General features: G+C 51.8%; 7 protein-coding genes across 7 annotated transcripts; 4 read left to right on the top strand and 3 right to left on the bottom strand.

Annotated features, from left to right (window-relative positions):
* Nucleotides 1-1,207: 1,207 nt before the first annotated feature.
* Z519_07648 (uncharacterized protein) lies at nucleotides 1,208-3,298 on the bottom strand (the record flags this gene model as incomplete). The annotated part of the gene is made up of 4 exons (XM_016765380.1): nucleotides 1,208-1,402; nucleotides 1,454-2,994; nucleotides 3,062-3,220; nucleotides 3,277-3,298. 4 exons carry the CDS (start codon nucleotides 3,296-3,298, stop codon nucleotides 1,208-1,210), a joined length of 1,917 nt encoding a protein of 638 aa, XP_016618349.1.
* Nucleotides 3,299-3,956: 658 nt separating this feature from the next.
* On the top strand, nucleotides 3,957-5,935 carry Z519_07647 (uncharacterized protein; the record flags this gene model as incomplete). Its single annotated transcript, XM_016765379.1, has 2 exons — nucleotides 3,957-5,816; nucleotides 5,867-5,935. 2 exons carry the CDS (start codon nucleotides 3,957-3,959, stop codon nucleotides 5,933-5,935), a joined length of 1,929 nt encoding a protein of 642 aa, XP_016618348.1.
* Nucleotides 5,936-7,031: 1,096 nt separating this feature from the next.
* Nucleotides 7,032-7,680, top strand: Z519_07646 (uncharacterized protein; the record flags this gene model as incomplete). The annotated part of the gene is made up of 2 exons (XM_016765378.1): nucleotides 7,032-7,411; nucleotides 7,470-7,680. 2 exons carry the CDS (start codon nucleotides 7,032-7,034, stop codon nucleotides 7,678-7,680), a joined length of 591 nt encoding a protein of 196 aa, XP_016618347.1.
* A 769-nt stretch (nucleotides 7,681-8,449) lies between these two features.
* Nucleotides 8,450-11,656, top strand: Z519_07645 (glycine dehydrogenase; the record flags this gene model as incomplete). The annotated part of the gene is made up of 1 exon (XM_016765377.1): nucleotides 8,450-11,656. The coding sequence occupies one exon, from the start codon at nucleotides 8,450-8,452 to the stop codon at nucleotides 11,654-11,656; it is 3,207 nt and encodes a 1,068-aa protein (XP_016618346.1).
* An 808-nt stretch (nucleotides 11,657-12,464) lies between these two features.
* Nucleotides 12,465-12,859, bottom strand: Z519_07644 (uncharacterized protein; the record flags this gene model as incomplete). The annotated part of the gene is made up of 2 exons (XM_016765376.1): nucleotides 12,465-12,680; nucleotides 12,788-12,859. The coding sequence occupies 2 exons, from the start codon at nucleotides 12,857-12,859 to the stop codon at nucleotides 12,465-12,467; spliced, it is 288 nt and encodes a 95-aa protein (XP_016618345.1).
* Nucleotides 12,860-13,628: 769 nt separating this feature from the next.
* Z519_07643 (uncharacterized protein) lies at nucleotides 13,629-15,155 on the bottom strand (the record flags this gene model as incomplete). Its single annotated transcript, XM_016765375.1, has 1 exon — nucleotides 13,629-15,155. The coding sequence occupies one exon, from the start codon at nucleotides 15,153-15,155 to the stop codon at nucleotides 13,629-13,631; it is 1,527 nt and encodes a 508-aa protein (XP_016618344.1).
* A 1,029-nt stretch (nucleotides 15,156-16,184) lies between these two features.
* Nucleotides 16,185-18,476, top strand: Z519_07642 (uncharacterized protein; the record flags this gene model as incomplete). Its single annotated transcript, XM_016765374.1, has 1 exon — nucleotides 16,185-18,476. One exon carries the CDS (start codon nucleotides 16,185-16,187, stop codon nucleotides 18,474-18,476), a length of 2,292 nt encoding a protein of 763 aa, XP_016618343.1.
* Nucleotides 18,477-19,149: the final 673 nt, after the last annotated feature.

Here is a 19,149-nt window from a genome sequence, read left to right as displayed (position 1 = left end):
AAATTCCAAAAATAAGGAGCACAGTCTGACAAGCGCAGAGCGAATCACTGTAGAATCGAAGGTGCCCTTCATTCACATCAAGAATGTTGGTTGTCTTTAGGAATAGTGGTCCTCTGTCATTCATCCTATACTGTTAATTACATTCGATATAGCGTTCGCTTAGACGCTATCGAGCATTTTTGAGGTACCCAGTACATACCTCGTATTCCGTGACAGACTCTGCCGCATATTTTTGAATCGGGCTTGAGAAACACACGCAGATCAATTGACGTCTGACTGCATATACACGCAAATGAATTCTCAGTATGATACCCTGTTTCTTGGTCTACTTCGTTAGTAGTCAACATTTAAAAATCATAACGCCATTGCACAACTTCGAATGCAGAGAAAATCCATCTCTCCGATGTCCTTGTCCCACTGCATGATGACTCGAAGGATCCTATTAATGACTTTCCACAGACCATAGCTGGCATCGAAAGATCAAGAGCTGGTGAGATCGACAGTCTTCTTAGAGCATTGGGAATAGGTACCAATGGCATTGTGACAGAGCGGAAGACATCACTTCAGATTGCGCTAATACAAATGGTTTAAGCAGATTGACAGAGCGAAAGGTTGGAAGACAGAAAGACACGAGGCCGCGGGAAAAATGGCTGATCGAAAAATTAGCTAGGTTCTTGGGACCAACAAAACCGTGGGATTGGGGGAATACTTCTTTAAAGTGTCTACCGACATCGATGCAGAGTCCGCCGGATCCCGCGACAGTATCTATTGAGCATCTCCGGGACGTAGGAATAGGAGGACATTATTCGACGACTAATTCGTCATGTGCTCAAAGACCGAGTGACGAGTCAAATATTACGACGATGGATGTTTTGGATCATCGCCATCGTGATGATACCAGATCGGAACGTTTGACGAGGGGAAAGGAAGCATGTACAGTAGTTCAGCACATGATCCAGCATCATTGCTTTCTCAGCACATTCACAAGTCTCTCCCTCGTCCATGTATTTGCTTGATCAGCGGGGAGATGGCAAAAGAGTCGTCAAGCACAAGCAGATACCATCTTTGACCAAGATGTTGTCATTCCTTTCCTCAGACGGATATTCTTCAGACCCTTCCCAAGACTGTCGCCGGTGTCGACGTGTAAGTTTCTGCCATAGACCATTTCGTTGCTCGTTACATGGGAAACAATAACACGCTTAGGTCTCTATTGAATACGATCGAACGCTGGGTCCCGAACACTACCACCTGCGTCACCCAATCCGGCAACTGGTCGGTTGTATGACCACCCAGCGAATTGCTGCTGCATAGTCTGGGACAGGACTGGGCCTTCGACATATGAGTCTTTGGGTACCTCGGACGTGAATTCCTTGTCAAAGTTCGCAGTGTCTCGAGCATCAACCTGGAAATGTGTTAGCGACAGCTCCCCTAGGAACTCAGTTCCCGCACTTACCACATTGGGCTTGAAGCTTGGTTCGTATTTTCTCTGTAGTAGTTTCCTCCAGTCAATACCAGCAAAGAAGTGGTGGGCTTTGATCTCTGCCGCTCCCCCAGCTCCCAATCGGCGCTCGGGATTGCGGTCAAGTAGCTTTTGAAGTAGATCCTTTGCTGCCGCAGGCACAATCTCGGGACCGGGGAAGTGCAGCGGTTCTTGAAGAATCTTGCGGTACATCTCGTTGGTGTTCTCGTCGTAGAATGGCGGTAGTCCCGTAAGCATCTCGTACAAGAGAACGCCCAAGGTCCACCAATCGACAGTTTTCGTGTAGCCGTGTCCGAGAAGTAGTTCTGGGGCCAGATACTCTGGGGTACCACAGAAAGTGTTGGTCCGGTCTTCGTCCTTCATGTCCAGCTTGCACAATCCAAAGTCACATAAGGCAATGTGGCCGGTATAATCCAACAGGATGTTTTCTGGCTTCAGATCTCGGTAAATGACCTTGAAGCCGTGGAGACATTCCAAGGCGCACAACAATTCTGCAGTGTAGAATCGAGACCGGTTGATATCGAAACGCTGTTCTTTTTGAAGGTGGTGGAACAGCTCTCCTCCGTTGACAAAGGCCAGGACAAAATAGAGCTTATCGGGTGATTGGAACGAGAACTTGAGCGGAGTAATGAAGGGGTTATTGATCTGCGCCAGCACCGATCTTTCCGCAAGAGTATGCGCGACTTCAGACCGAGAAATGATGTGAGCCTTTCGGATGGTCTTGAGGGCATAGATCCGGCCAGTGTCCTTCTTCATGACTTGCATAACTTTGCCGAAACTGCCTCTTCCTACAACCTTCAGGAGTTCGAAGTCATCGATCTTGAGGCTGCCCTGGCGGTTCTCAACGTAATTTACACCAACCTTGATTGAGCCAGTTCCAAATTGAATGTCCAGCCACTCGGTCCCAAGTTGACCCGCCTGCTTCTCTTGGGACAAGAACGCAGCTTCTGCTTTTTCATTTTCCTTCTTACTCTTTTTCGGGTCTGCGACGAATTGACGAGCTTCTTCGAACCTCGGAGTGACTCTAGCGCCGCCAAGGAATATATCTTCACTCCTACCGACGCCTGGTCGAGCAGCTGGATTGCGGAGATATAGCTGGACGCTTAGCTCGCACACTCTCGATACGTCGAACTTGAATGAGGTGTTGTCACCGGCCCACAGAGGGTTCTCTGGCGTGCCAGAGACAGCATCAACGAATACTTGTAACTTGTCAAAGTCGAGGAGGGCATAAGGCAAGTACTTGCTGCTGTATCTTCCGTGGATTGTGGGCGCAGCATTGATACCAGCGTGAGTTGAGACTGGTCGGTTCGGGGGTGCGTAGGATCCTGCAACAGACCCTGAGGCATATGATGAGCTTGGCCTGACTGATCCCGAGGTTCCCGAGCCATAATAATTGTTGAAGACTGATTGATATTGTTGTGGCAAGGAGAATCCTTTCCCCTCGTGAAGTGTGACTATCAGGATCCCAGGTTTGGTGGTCTGGACAGGGGGCGAGGTGAGCTGTTCCGAAGCGGCTGGTAGAGGGTGTCTGTAAGTCACCGTCGAGAAAGAGCACACTGGATAATGAGTGATTCAACTTACCAATCCCATTTCCTGAACTTGTGCTAGTATTGCTCTGGGTTGTTGACAGCTCCGGCGAGTCTTGAGCAGCAGGTGAAGCATCTTCCGCCTTGACGGTTGAAGTGGACGTGGATCGGCCAAAGCCACTCGTTAGAGGAGCCAGGTGAGTATCCTTTAATTCTTTGTTTCTGTCAGCTCGAGTCCATCTCAAGACGGCAGTTCTTGAATCAACATACTCTTTGTCAATCTCCACGACATCTTTGAGTGTTACGCCTCCGCCTCACGTCGATGACAGGTTGAAGATCACTGCTGAAGGAGGCAGACAGAGAGCCTGACAATCAAAAGGTAAAGTGTCGTCCGGGTACTGCAGGCACAGCCTTAGGGGTGTTGTTGACCGACAATATTCAAGGAGCGCGGGTACTAATCTTAAGTGCGGGTGACAAACGGTGCAAGGAGGGGCTGCGAGTGCGGCAGGACGAACAGCTGAAGGTGACGGAGGTGAAGTTTGTAAGGAGCGTTGAGAGGTGGGTGACTGTTCTGGAACGAAAGAGGAGGGGAGGCGAAGATGGATGCTGATGAATAACAAAAGATCGCAGGAGACGACTGTTGCGTTTGGTGAATCCGAGTTGACAACAGCACAGCAGGACGATACAGCCGGGGGCTTGAGTTTCAGCTTTCGGGGCGAAGCGTGGGCGGTGATGCGACCAGCAGAAGCCTCCACACAGCCTAAAGCGTTCGCACTGGTTGGGAGTCGAGTGCGGTGCAGGCTGCTGAGTGGGCCCTGGGCAACCCTAGGCCATTTACTCAGCCAGAGTCTCAGGGTCTGCCGGGCGGAAGACACCCTCTAGCAGATATCGGACGAAAGCTGGACCGGCAAGCATAATTTGAAATCACGTGGGTTTGTCTGGAAACGGAAATGGCTGCTTGGCGACTTGTGGCTGGCGGTGTTGGTGGCGGATATGAGCCCCCAACTTTGAACGTCAGTCGTACAACGACCACCCTGCAATCCCTGCCTACAACACCATCGTCACCACCATCAACACCTGGATGCCGCTCAAGGCCCGTCCGAAGCAGTCGGAAACCTGTTCGCTATACCGTCAACTCTCCTGAATCCGATTCCGAGCGCTGTGCGTCACCTACTGCGCCCCAACGGCCTCGAGACCCACCGGCTGACTCTGCCTGCGAGGACGCGACAATCCCTACCGAGTACGCGCAATATCTTTCTTCTGACTCTGACTGCGAGGAAGATGCTCGCATTGAGAGAAGCATGGGCGTCATAAGGAAAAACGCAGCCTCCCGCGGCGGTGACGGCGGTACCAAATACCACTGCGACGTCTGCTCCATCGATATCACATCGACTGTCCGTATATCTTGCGCCAATCCCGCATGCCGCGAGTACGATCTCTGTGTCCCATGTTTCGCTCGCGGAGAGCATTCAAAAAACCATGACCCACGCACGCACGAATACCACGTGGTGGAACAGAACTCGATCCCCATCTACACGGAGGACTGGGGCGCGGATGAGGAACTGCTCTTGCTCGAAGGCTCCGAGAGGTATGGACTCGGTTCATGGGCCGACGTAGCAGAGCATATTGGAGGCTACCGGGAGAAGGACGAAGTCCGCGACCACTACATCAATACCTACATCAACAGCTCGTTATTCCCACTCCCTGAATTGGCCGACCCTGCAGACACCCGGCTATTTGAGCGTATACCCAAAGATGAGTTTCAGGCTCGTAAAAAGCGGCGTATCGAGGAGCGCAAGGAAGCCGCCAAATCAGCGCCACCTGCAACACCTAAGCAGAAGCCAACTGCCTCGGTACCGGCCTGTCACGAGGTGCAGGGATTTATGCCTGGCCGTCTGGAATTTGAGACCGAGTTTGCCAACGATGCCGAGGAAGCCGTTCAGCACATGTCCTTCGAGCCTGGTGACGGTCTCGACCCCGTGACAGGCCAGATGGATGAAGAGACCACGTTGAAAATGACAGTCTTCGACATCTACAACTCCAGGCTAAAGGCGCGTACCGATCGGAAACGGATCATTTTTGAGCATAACTTACTGGAATACAAAAAGAACCAGCTTATCGATAAGAAGAGAACAAAAGAAGAGAAAGACTTGCTTCACAAAGCCAAGCCTTTTGCTCGGATGATGAATCATGAAGATTTCGAGGCGCTAAATCGGGATCTTCTTCTCGAGCACAATCTGCGCATTGCGATAGCGCAGTTGCAAGAATGGAAGCAGATGGGTATTAGCGACCTCAGAGGTGGCGAGAAATACGAAGCTGATAAACAAGCACGCGCTTTACGCAATCAACCACAGGGACAGTTTGACAGGATGCCTCAAATACCTAAAAAGGGCAGCCAGGTTCAGCAACCCGACTTGCCCACCGAGGCATCCAAGTTGACGACACCGGAATTGCCCCTTCGTTTCCAGCGCAAGCAAAAAACGTTACCTCAGTTCACTGACAGTCAGCCGGCTGTGCAGAACGATTTTGACAAACTCTTTGCTGAGGCTAGCGGTCCGGATAGCTCTGCGGGACCTAAGCCTAAAGTTCGCTACGTGGTGCAGCCGTTGAACGGGACGACACCTTGGAAACTGGAAGAGGATAAAACCTATGCCCCTGATTTACAACTTCTGAGCGAGGAAGAAATTCAATTATGCAATACACTCCATATCCGACCGAAGCCTTACCTTGCCCTTAAAGAAGGCTTGCTGAAAGAAGCCATGAAACAAGGTGGCCACATGAAGAAAAAGGAAGCTCGAGGAGTCTGCCGGGTAAGTGCGCCTGATTGATTAAGTGAACGTGTCGCTGACCACTGGCATAGATCGATGTCAATAAGGCTAATCGAATATTTGACTTTATGATACACTCTGGGTGGATTGCAAAGGCATGACGAATGAAAATATTGTGATCCTTGCCATCTCGGCATTTCCAGAACATGAGACGCTACCTAGTCTACCCGAACGGAGCATACGTCGCCAAGCTGGAAGGGGGACGCAGAAGCAATTGAGGCCTTCAATTATTTCAGACGCTACCGGTACTACGTACCTAGGTGTTTGAAACAAGAGCAATATCAAGCTCGGTGGCACCAGATATTGAACACGTGACAGATTCCAATGTGGGGCAAGATTCAAATGGTAAAAACGCCACAAACATCAAAGGTGCTGACGTCATCCCAAGCTAGCCGATCGCAGTACTCGCGACCCGAAAACATCTGCCACATTGAGACTGACTGCCAGTTTCGACCACCACTTGTTCAGGGCTTGAAAGAATTTAAATTCATTGCGAAAATGGGCGTATCGAGCTGCAAGGCTCCCTCTCTCGGCACTTGACAAAAGTATTGCGGGGTTTGATACGGCTGATTTTTCCTATCACGCTGTGTAGAGAATGGAACGCGCCACCCATCGAGAAATTCTGTCGATCCATACGATTCCCTTGACGCGTTCTTTATTGTACCACTAGTCGATTGGACGATGCAGACACCGCTTCAGCCACAGAATCAACGGATCGCTGCGGTTTAGGATTGTTTGAGCGTGTTAGCTTCTCACTAGTGTGTCGCGAAATGCCAATGCCGTCATCAGAGCGCCGTCTGGATGCACCTTGGCGCTTAAGACGAAGCCAGGTTCTCTGAGGCTCTCAGGGTCCAGGTCTGTTCCTAAGAAAGTGAGACCAAGGCCTCGATTTATGACTTTGGTGGCTCTTGTAGCCGATATGTGGCGTCATTTGATTTGGTTTGGGACAACGAGGCTGACGATCACTCCCTTTTTCTGAGCCTCGTCCACATTCCTACGTCACAAGCGCACCCAAAACCTGATTCAGGACACCACCATCATCGACAAGAGGGGTGACGGAGAAGTGCATATAATCTGATGCACAGGCACATCCTGGGAGGGTAGTCGACAGCGCTCCATTCAGATTACTTTTAATACTCCCATACCTTTGCAGTGCTTTAGGCAAGATAGCTCACAACCATCATCTCACCAATCAAGATGCCTCTCTTCGGACACAAGAACAACGCCCATGAACCAACGCCTGCGCAGACGACAGCTCCCAGATACTCGAACTCTGCTGACGGCAGTCCTCGAAGAGGCTTTTTCAGCCGGCATCGTTCATCCTCTGCCTCTTCCGCGGACCTCGACTCGCACAACCGTCGCCATGGTTCCAACAAGCTCTCCCACGGGTCGACCCGGAGCTCTGGCGGTCTCTTTCACCGTAATCACGAGGACCCCTCTATCATTGCTGCAAGGGAGCAAGTCCTCTCGGCTGAAAATGCCGAGCGCGAGGCGGATCGTGCCCTTGTTCAGGCAAGAGCAGCCGTGAGGGAGGCGAAGGACCGTGTTAAGATGCTTGAACGCGAGGCTGAGGAAGAGTGAGGCTCTCTCACGCTGGGAATTAGTCCATATTCGACACTAACATGGGCATTGTAGGGCTCGTCTGGCGAAGATCAAGCAGCACCAAGCCAAGGACATTTCGAAGCGAGCTAAACCACTTGGACGTGAGTGCTATTACGCCCCTGGGTTGGCGAGCGCGCAGACGTTGACATTTTCTGCTTTCCAGGTCATGACCACTATTGAGTTGCAAGTCAGTCATACAACGAGTCTGTCGAAGCACCAGTTGTTTAGAGATTGCGCTTCGTGATGGCCTTCGTGATGGCCTTGATGCTGGCAGATGTGATTGAGCGAATGTAACAATACTCTCTTAGAGATCCGTGTGTACCATTATGGTGTATCATTTGGCGATGTGATCGAGTCCAAGCGGACAAGCAGAATCTAAAAATTGGTCTACTGAATCTGGGAACAAGAAAATAATCTTTGAAACACACGTGCTTTTGCTTGAGGAACGACGAAAACGAGTAGCCTGTCAGAATTCCCTCCGCAGGGAGGTTAGACCAAGGGTCAGGTACTCGGTATTGTCCTACCGTATCACCATTTGCGACCTTTGATGCGCTTCCCACTGTGTCATTCTTTAGTATGGCGTAGCTTCTTGTGGTTATTGACCGTCCAATGCTGCCATCTTAAGCGCTCGTTTGCAAACCAGTAGCATACTTCCTAGGTACCTGTCAGTGTGGTTAAGGCTCTCACACAAGTGGCGAATGGCCCGATATCAGGTTATCGGAACAGGGCTTGGCAGATACTGTCTTAGGAGCTACTTAGTACGTAACTATAGCTGCAGGGTCCCTTGTGCGTGGTGCGCTCGTGCGGTCACCAGTCCGCGTGCCTTTGCTCCGATGCGATTATTTTGCTACCTAAGTAGCTATGTTGGGGTCACCGCTGGCCACGCTCAATAATTGCAGGACCCCGTCTTCTCGTCCTCTTCCTCTCTTCTGCTCTCACTCCTCGACCTCCTTTTCTGTTGACGGCGTAGATGTGGTTGCCGTAGCCCACTTCCTTGCTCGAGGCCCTGAAAGATGGCCACCCAAACTGTCGTCCTGCCCCGCGCCGCCCGGTCTGTCGCCCGACTCCTTCGATCCCAACATTTGCGAAGTGATACTGCTCGGATATGCAAGAGATGTGTTGCTACGGTGCAGCAGCGCAATGAGCAAGATGGCCCCGATTCCTTGACTTTCTCCGAACGGGCGCCGTTCATGGCCCAGAACGAGCTGTTCAGTCGACGCCATATTGGCCCTTCTCCCGAGGACGAGACAGAGATGCTCAAGGCACTGGATCCGCCTGTCAAGGACCTTGAAGATTTCGTACAACAGTCTCTGCCGCAGGGGATCCGACAGAGAGCCCCTACGTCGCTCATGGATGCACAGGGGAGACATAACATCAAAGGGCGCAGTGAGAAGCAAGTGCAGAGCGAGCTGGTCAAACTTTCAAAATTGAACACCCTCTCGCGTAACTTCATAGGCGCCGGATACTATGGGACAACTACTCCGTCAGTCATCACGAGAAACATCCTGGAGAACCCTGCCTGGTACACCAGCTATACACCGTATCAAGCTGAAATCAGCCAGGGGCGCTTGGAATCCCTTCTGAACTTCCAAACTGTTGTCACTGATCTCACGGGCCTCGCAATAGCTAATGCCTCTGTTCTCGACGAAGGGACGGCTGCCGCTGAAGCAATGACACTGTCTATGAATGCTCTTTCTACGTCTCGACTGAAGGCACCGGGTAAAACGTTCGTTGTTTCAAGTCTCTGCCATCCTCAGACAATCGCGGTTCTGGAGGCGAGGGCAGCAGGCTTTGGGGTCAGCATCGTGGTGGGTGACATTTTGGAGAATAATTGCCAGCTCGTCAAGGACCAGGGAAGCAACTTGGTCGGTGTCCTCGCACAATATCCTGACACTACTGGGGGCGTCTTTGATTTTCAGAGCCTCTCAGATGTTATCCATGCTGCTGATGCCACATTTTGTGTTGCCACAGATTTGCTCGCCCTCACTCTATTGAAAGCCCCTGGTGAATTTGGTGCCGATGTCGCCTTTGGAAGTGCACAACGATTTGGGGTTCCGATGGGCTTTGGCGGGCCACATGCGGCCTTCTTTGCCTGCAACGAGAAACACAAACGGAAAATCCCTGGTCGCCTTGTCGGTGTGTCCAAGGATCGACTCGGCAATCGCGCTCTTCGGCTGGCCCTCCAAACACGAGAGCAACATATCCGAAGAGAAAAGGCCACCAGCAATATCTGCACTGCCCAAGCACTCCTCGCGAACATGAGCGCTTTTTATGCTATCTATCATGGACCAGACGGTTTGAAAGATATTGCGCATCGGATATGGGCCATGGCTAGATTTATCCAGGTACTGATAGAAAAACACAGCACGACGCTCAAAGTGGTGACAAGCGGTCTCGGCGACGATGGCCTCGTGCTCTTTGATACCGTTACTCTAGAAGCGCAAGACACAGGCGCATACGAGAAGGTATTGGCACGCGCTTCCAAATTTGGAGTCAGTCTGCGAACCAATGTTCCCGGGAGTACCCCAGGTAAGCCAAGACTCGGCTTCTCGATAGACGAGGCGACCGGCAGCAAAAATCTGGTCAAGCTGGCGAGTGTTCTTGGGATCAAGGACAACGACGTCGAAGCTGCCTTGCAAGACCCGCAAATCCTGTCGAAGGTCAACAAACAGATCGCCACGGACAAACTGCAGAGATCAACGCCATTTTTGACCCATCCGGTCTTCAATCAACATCATTCGGAAACCGAGTTACTTCGATATATGCACCATCTCCAGTCGAAAGATCTTTCTCTGGTACACTCGATGATCCCCCTAGGTTCCTGTACTATGAAACTCAATGGTACTACGGAGATGCTACCCGTATCTAACGTCGGATGGTCTGCTCTTCACCCTTTCGCTTCTGGTGCAGATGGCTACAAGATTCTCATTGAGCGGCTGTCCAAGAATTTGGCAACGATCACTGGCATGGATGCCGTCAGCTTACAGCCAAATTCGGGCGCGCAAGGAGAGTTTGCTGGGCTCCGAGTGATTGAGAAATATCACTCCACCAGAGGCCAGAACAAACGAAAGGTTTGCTTGATACCTGTCTCTGCCCATGGCACAAATCCCGCATCCGCGGCCATGGCTGGGATGAAAGTTGTTCCCCTGAAATGCGACACGAAGACAGGTAACTTGGATCTCAAGGATCTGAAGGAAAAATGCGAAAAACACAAGGATGACTTGGCCGCCATCATGATCACTTACCCCAGCACGTTTGGTGTTTTTGAGCCGGCAATCAAGGAAGTATGTCAGATTGTGCACGACCACGGTGGCCAAGTCTACATGGACGGCGCCAATCTGAACGCTCAAATCGGCCTTTGCAACCCTGGCGAAATTGGAGCTGATGTGTGCCATCTGAACTTGCACAAGACTTTCTGCATACCTCATGGAGGAGGCGGCCCTGGTGTGGGGCCTATCGCTGTCAAGAACCACCTGCAACCATTCTTACCTACCCATCCTCTTGTGGATCCCCATCCTGGCCCAGATCGAGCTAGGACAGCGATCTCTCCAGTAAGCTCTGCGCCCTGGGGCAGTGCCCTCATTCTCCCTATCAGTTACGCCTACATCCAACTCATGGGTAGCGAAGGACTGAAGCATGGAACGGAAGTTGCACTGCTGAACGCGAACTATATCATGTCACGGCTCAGACCACATTACCCCATTGTATATACCAATGCCAACGGCCGGTGTGCGCACGAATTCATTCTTGACGCAAGAGGGTTCAAGGAGACTTCGGGCATTGAGGCAATTGATATTGCCAAGCGATTGCAGGACTATGGCTTCCATGCCCCTACAATGAGCTGGCCGGTGGCAAATACTCTCATGATTGAACCTACGGAGTCGGAGCCAAAGGAGGAGCTTGACCGTTTCTGCGATGCATTGATTGAAATCAGAAAAGAGATCAAAGCTATCGAAGACGGGGAGATGCCTCGACAGGGTAACGTCCTCAAGATGGCACCGCATCCACAACAGGATCTGATGCGAAATGACTGGGATCGCCCTTACACAAGGGAGCAAGCTGCATATCCGCTGCCATGGCTGCGAGAGAAGAAATTCTGGCCAACAGTAGCCCGTGTTGATGACGCCTACGGAGATACGAACCTTTTCTGTACATGTACACCTGTCGAAGGATATGAGCAAGAAGGCCTCACTGGTCATGGGGCGCCGATGCCTACATAATTTGTGATGCTGCAGTCTTCTTTATCTATGTACGGATATACGCAGCCGGACAACACATTTGCAACATTGGAAAAGCTTGATCGGAGTTCAACATTCTGGTCTAGCGTGGCGCAGATATTATGAGGGCTTTTCTTGATATTCTACCACGTAAGCGACGGCCTTCTTGGGCACTGGCGTCTACAAGAATTCAGCGCGAGCAATAATTCAACCCGCACCAGATACAGCAGCTGAAATTTCCTCCGTCGTCTTTGGGTTGATTTTTTGGGAAGCTCTCAAATCTCGACCGCGGACGGCGCGTTTGGGGCGTCGTTACTCGTGTGAACTCATGATTCAACCCTGCGATTGAGGTGGTTGGATTCTTTGACAGGTTTCGACATGTTCTACCAAGGACGAAAAACCAATTATGATAGAGGAGTTACCACTATTTTTTTCTCTCTCTCTCCAGTTTGCGACACCTGCACTTGAACACTGCTGAGGGCATTGCCTCAACAGTGAAAACGAATGTTGGCATCGTGGCTTGTCCGGAACGTTTCAACCCACCCTTTACCGGCTTTCCTTTTTAAAATTCGCCCATCAAAGATGACCTGAGCCGTCGACATCATGTCGTACAAGATTCTGTTTCAACAGTTCGCCTCTTTCCTTCCACCCTCTTCCCTTTTCTGCAGGATTTTGAAATCCCCTCGCGTGTTGATGTTTCACCTTGGAATTCCCGGAAGTGTGCGTCTTCCTCGATCTTTTGCTATCCTTAAATCCCTTTGGCCGTCACCCAGTCGCCACCGTTTATCCACTTTCTGTGGGTACTCAATGCTCAGATTCGCTTCGCACCACTCTTCCACTGTCCTGCATCCTCAACGCCACGCGCAACCTTGCGTGCCCCATTCTCGACGCCAGTCAAGGCATTCGCGAGGCCATCTCCCACGGGTTTGCCCAGCGAACCTGTAGCGCCAGTTATGGTGTCTCCGATCCCGCGACCTGCGGCGCCGGCGACGCCACCGACTGTGCGGGTGAGGCCCCCTACAGTGTTCTACATATCGAGATGAGAATGGCAAAAGTCAGCGGATGGATGGAAGGAATTAGCAAGGCGAATTAAGATGCGTGCGGAGGGAGGGAATAAAACGCATATATACATACACCAACGGCAGATGTGACGAATTTAGCGGCGCCCGTTACGCCTTCATCTGAGGACGAGGTGTTGATGGGCATTATTTTTCTGGTTCCTCGTTTCCCCTCTTTTCTTCCCTGTTCTTTTTTTGCCCCGTTTATCTTCTTCAGATGATGATGAAATAGCAAGCACCACAGCAGCGTGCCTCCTTTGGCTGGGGGTTTTGGAATGTGCTTTGAGAGAGCGCGCCCGAAAAGCGATGGGGATCTCACTGAGGTCCGTTCGGGCGAAGCAGTGAACACGTAAATAGCGTAGTAGTTTGATACAACGGCATCCCTCGAAGGGAGGGTGACGGGGAGGGGGGGGATTCAGAATATCTTTGTATGGTCCAAGAGGTGGTCGAATAGATGAAATCGCAGGATGTTGGAAGGTGTACAGTATGGGGAATGACGATGACGTCATTATTGGAGTCTGTCACCCAGTTGTGCGATACTTGGTAGGTCCTCAGTATCCATCTTGCCAGCTCCTCTGCTCCCACCACCACCCCCTTGTTCTATAGACCTAATGGCCGAAGGTGACAACTCGGGGGCCAAGGGATAATTGTGGCTGCTGGGGACATCCTGTCTAGGGTCCAAGGTCGCGGCTGGAGATGATAAGGTCAGGCATGTTGATTGAGTTCATGGGCCAAGTTGTGCAATAAGTTCCTTCGATAAATAAGAATCGAGAACTCTCGAGAGCAGAGAGCAACGGTGGGACAGGCTGATCATGAGGGACGAGTATCTGAAAGCTCCATGGCTAGCGCAAGCCCGGGAAGAGCATCGCAACGTAAAATTCTTTAGACAAGGCCATAACAGCCACGGTGGTAGGGATTCAGTACCAGCTATGTCCTGCCTCCCCGCGCTTTTCCTTGTTTGGATTCATAGAGACGATCTTTTGACCTGGTATCTGGTCCACCGTGTACTGGGATTCAAATACTCCAGAGATCGCACGCTTTCCGAGGGCCGCAAACGAATCGAATTCTGCTTCCCCATTGCATGCCGCCCATTCAAGGCTCTTGGGTGAAGATCCATCGCCAAGGTCGCTCCATCGGGTTATCACAATGGCATGCTTGAATAGTTTCATTGGGTCGCTTTTGTCCTCTTGCATCCTCAATTCAATGAGATATTCCGTCGGGCACTCTGGGCACCGCCGCATAGGACGACACTCAGAACACAAGGTAATTAGTGGACTAGGCCTGTGCATACGATATTGCACCTTTGCGGCCGTACCTGCTATCCCACTCCCATCTGGCGGCTTGGGGATGTGGCTCAAAGCACATTTGACAGCAGGCATGAGATTGCCATCGCGCCAATGAGCGCAGACCGAGAAGTATGGATGGAAATTGTCGCCATGGGAATAAAGAAGTCTCCGCAGGCCTGCAGGGGGGAGATTTGGGGTCGCAAATGCTGAGCTTATGACCCGAACAAGTAGGTGGCCGTTCACAATGGCATAACGAGTCTGATGAGACCACCCTCCATCCCGGTCCTTGTATCGACGCGACATCGAGTCAATGTGAATCCCATGTTCTTTTGAGTATTTGTGGGCTCGCAGCAGGAGTTGGACAAACGGGAAGGGCAGTGACCGACCCACTGTGATCCTCTGTCGCGACACCTTGTTCTCAGCATTGAAGGCGTTGGGGCAATTGAAAATGGGATTTGAAATGTTGGTGGGACGCAGAGTTTCTTGTCCCTTCTGGGTCCGGACGTGGTATATTCGACATGGGAAGCATAGTAAGTGATCCGGTAACTGTTGATCCAGATGGCCAAGGAACTCGGCTTTTGCGTCACGATTCTCTTCGGCATCGAGGCTTGTCCATACTCCAGTCCCCAGTAAGTCACGGAATGGCTTGCAAGAAAGGGCAAGACTTGCTTTGTCCACCGGACCCAAGATTTCTACTACTCGCTTCCAGATGGCTTCCGGAAGCCTGGCCAAGAACTCGGTGGCTGCCTGGGGCGGGATGCCAGCAAACAAGAGTTGGGCCTTTTCAGCGAGAGACTCTTCGGATTCACGATGGGCGAGGCTGTGCAACATTTCTGTGTAGTCTTTTCGTTCGCCGGTCTCAGCATCTCTTTCCCACTCACCCGCGACATTGATGGCAGGGAACGAAGCTTGTCGAAGCGATCGAGATTGGTCAAGACTGTTCTTCTTGGAACCTGGCTTGGAGCTTCTGGTCGAGTTGGCAGGACTTGCGGTCTTCCTGAGGCGAGTGGTGAAGATTGCAGACTTTTGATCGAGCTTGAGCTCGTCAATACCGAGGTCGCAAAGGGGAGCATTTTTGGAACTTGAGACACTACTAGATCTTGACTTGAAGGGATTGAAGAAGCTCAGAGAGCTCTTTCTAGGGACTGTTTCGGCCATTTTGGCGGGATGGCTCAACTGTGTGAATTAGAGGGCAAACCTGGAGCAAAGACTGGAATATTCACACATGTCTCCAGGTCATGAAGAGCAAGCCCAACAGAGGCAGTGGCAGTGGCAGCGATCGAGCTGGAACACCCGGGGGTTCAGTAGAGTGCGGTACCAGACTTGTGTTCGCCAGAGGAAGGTTATATGGGCTTCCTGGACAAGTCGAAGGAAAAAAGGGCCCGTATTCCCATTTGTGGAAATGGTCGAGAAAGAGAGGAGACCAGCGGAAGCTGACTACCTGCCTGACAGCTGAGTTGATTTGGTTTATCCAATGAAGAGAGTAGGACGAGAGAAGCAGGTGAGATGGAAGAAGCGGCGTGTCGTAGACGTGCCTCGAATCCCTTCAAGATCCCGTTCAAAGCCGCCGCCATCGGAATCTAGCCAATCAGGAGCCTCCATTGTGTTACATAATCAACCGAATATCGATCCACATTCCAGGGGTGAGGGACCAGGCGCCAGGTGCCAGGTGAATCGTAGAAAATGGAAATGGTAACCATCAATTACTTGTCAGACAAGTATCGTACACAGCACTCGATAGCACAGAAGCCGGGGCAGTTTGCACGAGGCCACAGTTGACCGGCCAAGCGATCAAGCGATCAGACGTCCAAGCGGATGGCTAGGATGCACAAACTCAGAAAGCGGATGTGGCGCATCGAATAACTCTCGGGTACTTGGTACTTGTACAAATAACAGTAGACAGCAGTGGTGCAGAACCAGTCACCGGTCCGAGGAATAGCAAGTACCACGTACTGGTAGTGGAATAAGGTGCTGCGAGAATAAAAGCAGCGTCAGCACGACGTCGAGGAGGTGGTCAATTTGTAAACATCTGTCGACCCTTCTCGAAGCCACAGGTCACCACGCGTCACTTTGTGCCTTGCGCCTTGAAGACCTCCGCCTGCCTCTGATGCCCAACTTCACCATGGCTTCTTCTCGCACTCGACTTCCCTCCACCACGTCACCCTTTCATGTCAACAGCCTCACCCCATGGCTTCACATTCAGAGCCCCTGAAATGGTCCGCTCAACTGGTGGTTGCCCCTCCAAACCGCCGTCTTGTGGGCGACAAGATCACCTTGCCACAGTCTGCCCTCGAAGCACTTCTTGCCGCCGCACCTGTTGTATCCATCTCGGGTCGTGTGAACAGGAACCTAACCTCGTCCTTCGATCCCTTTAACCCCTACTCTTTTGCCGCTGAGCGCCGCGCTCGCGCTGCCGTCCAAGACCTGCAGCAGCAACAGCAACTTCCACATCCCCTCACTTTCCGCATCGTCAATCCGCGCAATGGAAGAGCCGTGTTTGCTGGTATCCGGGAATTCTCCGCCGCTGAGGGCACTATTGGGCTGAGCAGCGGTCTGCAAGAAGCCCTAGGTTTGCAAAGTGCGGCGTCGTCTGCGTCCACAACACGAGAAGGCACTCCAAGCGAGGATGTGATCATGGCCAACGGCACAGACACCCCCAGAGGACCGGCAGTCACAATACAAGCGAAACAGTTGGAAAAGGGCACTTATGTGAGACTGAGACCGCTGGAAGCAGGATATGACCCTGAGGATTGGAAATCGCTGCTCGAGCGCTATCTACGGGACAATTTTACTACCCTAACCCGTGGAGAATTGCTTGTTGTCCCGGGGGCCCGCCATGAAAAGTTCCGTTTCTTGGTGGATAAATTCGAACCGGACGAGGAGGGCGTGTGCATTGTCGACACAGATCTTGAAGTGGATATTGAGCCGTTGAACGAAGAGCAAGCCCGCGAGTCGTTGAACAAACAGCTGGCAAAGAAGAGACCGGTGCAGGAATCACAAGAAGGCAGCTCCATCGGAGGTTTGTTGGGTGTAGGAGCCGATTTACAAGGCAAGGTCCGGCCAGGACAGTACGTGGATTATGAGCTGAAGGATTGGGATCGAACCCAAGATCTGGTGGTGACGTTGCAGGCCGCGAATGACAATGCGACTCTCGATCTTCTTGTCAGTCCCTTTTCTGCTCGTCAACGCTCTAAGCCCCGAGACGATGAATATGTTTTCGGCGACTTGAGCACGCGACCGACCAAGCGACTAAAACTCTCCCGCACCAACGTCGATCTTGAAGACGCCGAATACTTGAATATTGCCGTTCATGCCTGGAGCAAGCAGAACGATGGGTCTCAAGATGTAGATGGGCCAATCCCATTCAGCCTCAAAATCAACGTGGCCACCGGGCAGATTGAAACAACGGAGGCTCGGCCTCCGGAACTCTCTCCGGACGAAGTGCGATGCAAAAACTGTCACCAGGTGGTTCCCAAACGGACCCTTCCGCTGCACGAAGCATTCTGCTATAGAAACAACATCCTTTGCCCGAAATGTTCAGGCGTGTTTCTCAAGAACTCCGAAGCGTGGGAGGATCACTGGCATTGCGCTCATGATGACGGGCATGGCAACGATTTGGTTTCGCGTCAGAAACATGACTCGGTTTTCCACCCACAGGCTTTGCTACAATGTCCAAACTGCGAATTTCAGGCTTCAGATCTTCCCGCCTTGGCTCATCATCGTACAACGACTTGTCCGGGGAAGGAGATTCTCTGCCAATTTTGCCACCTGGTTGTACCCCAGCAAGGCCCCGAAGATGCTTCGTTCACAGACCCTGAGGTGCTGATGTCGGGTCTGTCCCCCCACGAACTCGCAGACGGCGCACGTACAACAGAGTGCCATCTCTGTAACAAGATCGTTCGGTTACGAGACATGAAGATGCATCTACTCCTTCACGATCGGGAAAGGTTCTCCAGACGAAAGCCGAAGCTTTGCTCGAACCGGATATGTGGTCGGACTATCAAACCCGAGGACGAGTCCCGGGTCCAGAAAGAGCAGCTTGGCCTATGCAACGAGTGTTTTGGCCCGTTATACGTTGCTACCTACGACCCCGATCAGAAGACGCTGAGGCGGAGGATCGAGCGAAGACTGTTGCAGCAGCTGATAGGAGGCTGCGGCAAGTCTTGGTGTGGTAACGCAGATTGCAAGACGGGATATAAGAATATGAGAGGCGAAGACAGAATTGTGTCTGCTAAGGACGGTCTAGCCATAGTGAAGCCGATCATCGACGATATCTCTCATGGCATTACCTCGTCAATGGTTTTTTGCGTCGACGAATCGAGTCAGTCACGGAGGACTCTCGCGGTCATGTTAGCGGCCGAGGCTAATTATGAGCTGGAATGGTGCGTCAAAGCACTTGAAGACGAGAAAGGAGACCTTGACCGAGCCAGAGAGTGGCTTAAACACCGAGCTCCTCATGTCGGCGAGGTGCTTCCTTGAGGCCAAGGTGCTGACATGATATCTCGGTACAACCGCGCCGAGATGTTACTCAGCCGCCTAGGGCTCGCAAATGAAAGGACGGCGACAACTCTGTATTGTTTGTCTATGAAAGACGGTAATGCTTCTTCTCCACCATTTCACAAGGACAAATCTTTTTGCGTTGAACCAACCGTCCCGCCAAGAGAAGTCATTGGTCAACGATCTCTGGGTCAGGGTTTCATTCATTGTACTTCTGCGTTTGTCAGAACGATGCGTGGACTCTGTACAAGGCCTTTGGACACGGCCTCCAGGATTTAACGCAATTCAGCAGCCAAGAGGAGCGGGATTGCAACCCAGAGAACCAGCCCAGTTTCCTTCGGGGTGGAAACACCGCCTAAACCACGGCTGAACGTGCCGGTTTCCACCAGGGCTATCCCAAAGCCGGTAGGCGCTACTCGCCCTACCAACGCCATGTTTTGGAGCACCTGTGCCAAACTGGTAGGTGCCGTCTCTTGGCAGTTGCGTCCCATCACGGTTCAGGAATCCTTATGATCTGGTTACCATCCAAAGTCCTAAATATGGGCGAATACAGACCTGGACCCTTTTTTTATGTCAGCTGAACTAGTGATTCAGGAGGTGGACTCAGAGCAGAACTGCAGGCCATCATGTCTACGCCAAGCTTATGGATCAAGGC

Source organism: Cladophialophora bantiana (assembly GCF_000835475.1).
Source record: "Cladophialophora bantiana CBS 173.52 unplaced genomic scaffold supercont1.11, whole genome shotgun sequence".
NCBI classification, from domain to species: Eukaryota; Fungi; Ascomycota; class Eurotiomycetes; order Chaetothyriales; family Herpotrichiellaceae; genus Cladophialophora; species Cladophialophora bantiana.
The sequence above is the reverse complement of the archived record's forward strand: the minus strand, read 5'-3'. Positions and strand labels throughout refer to the sequence as shown.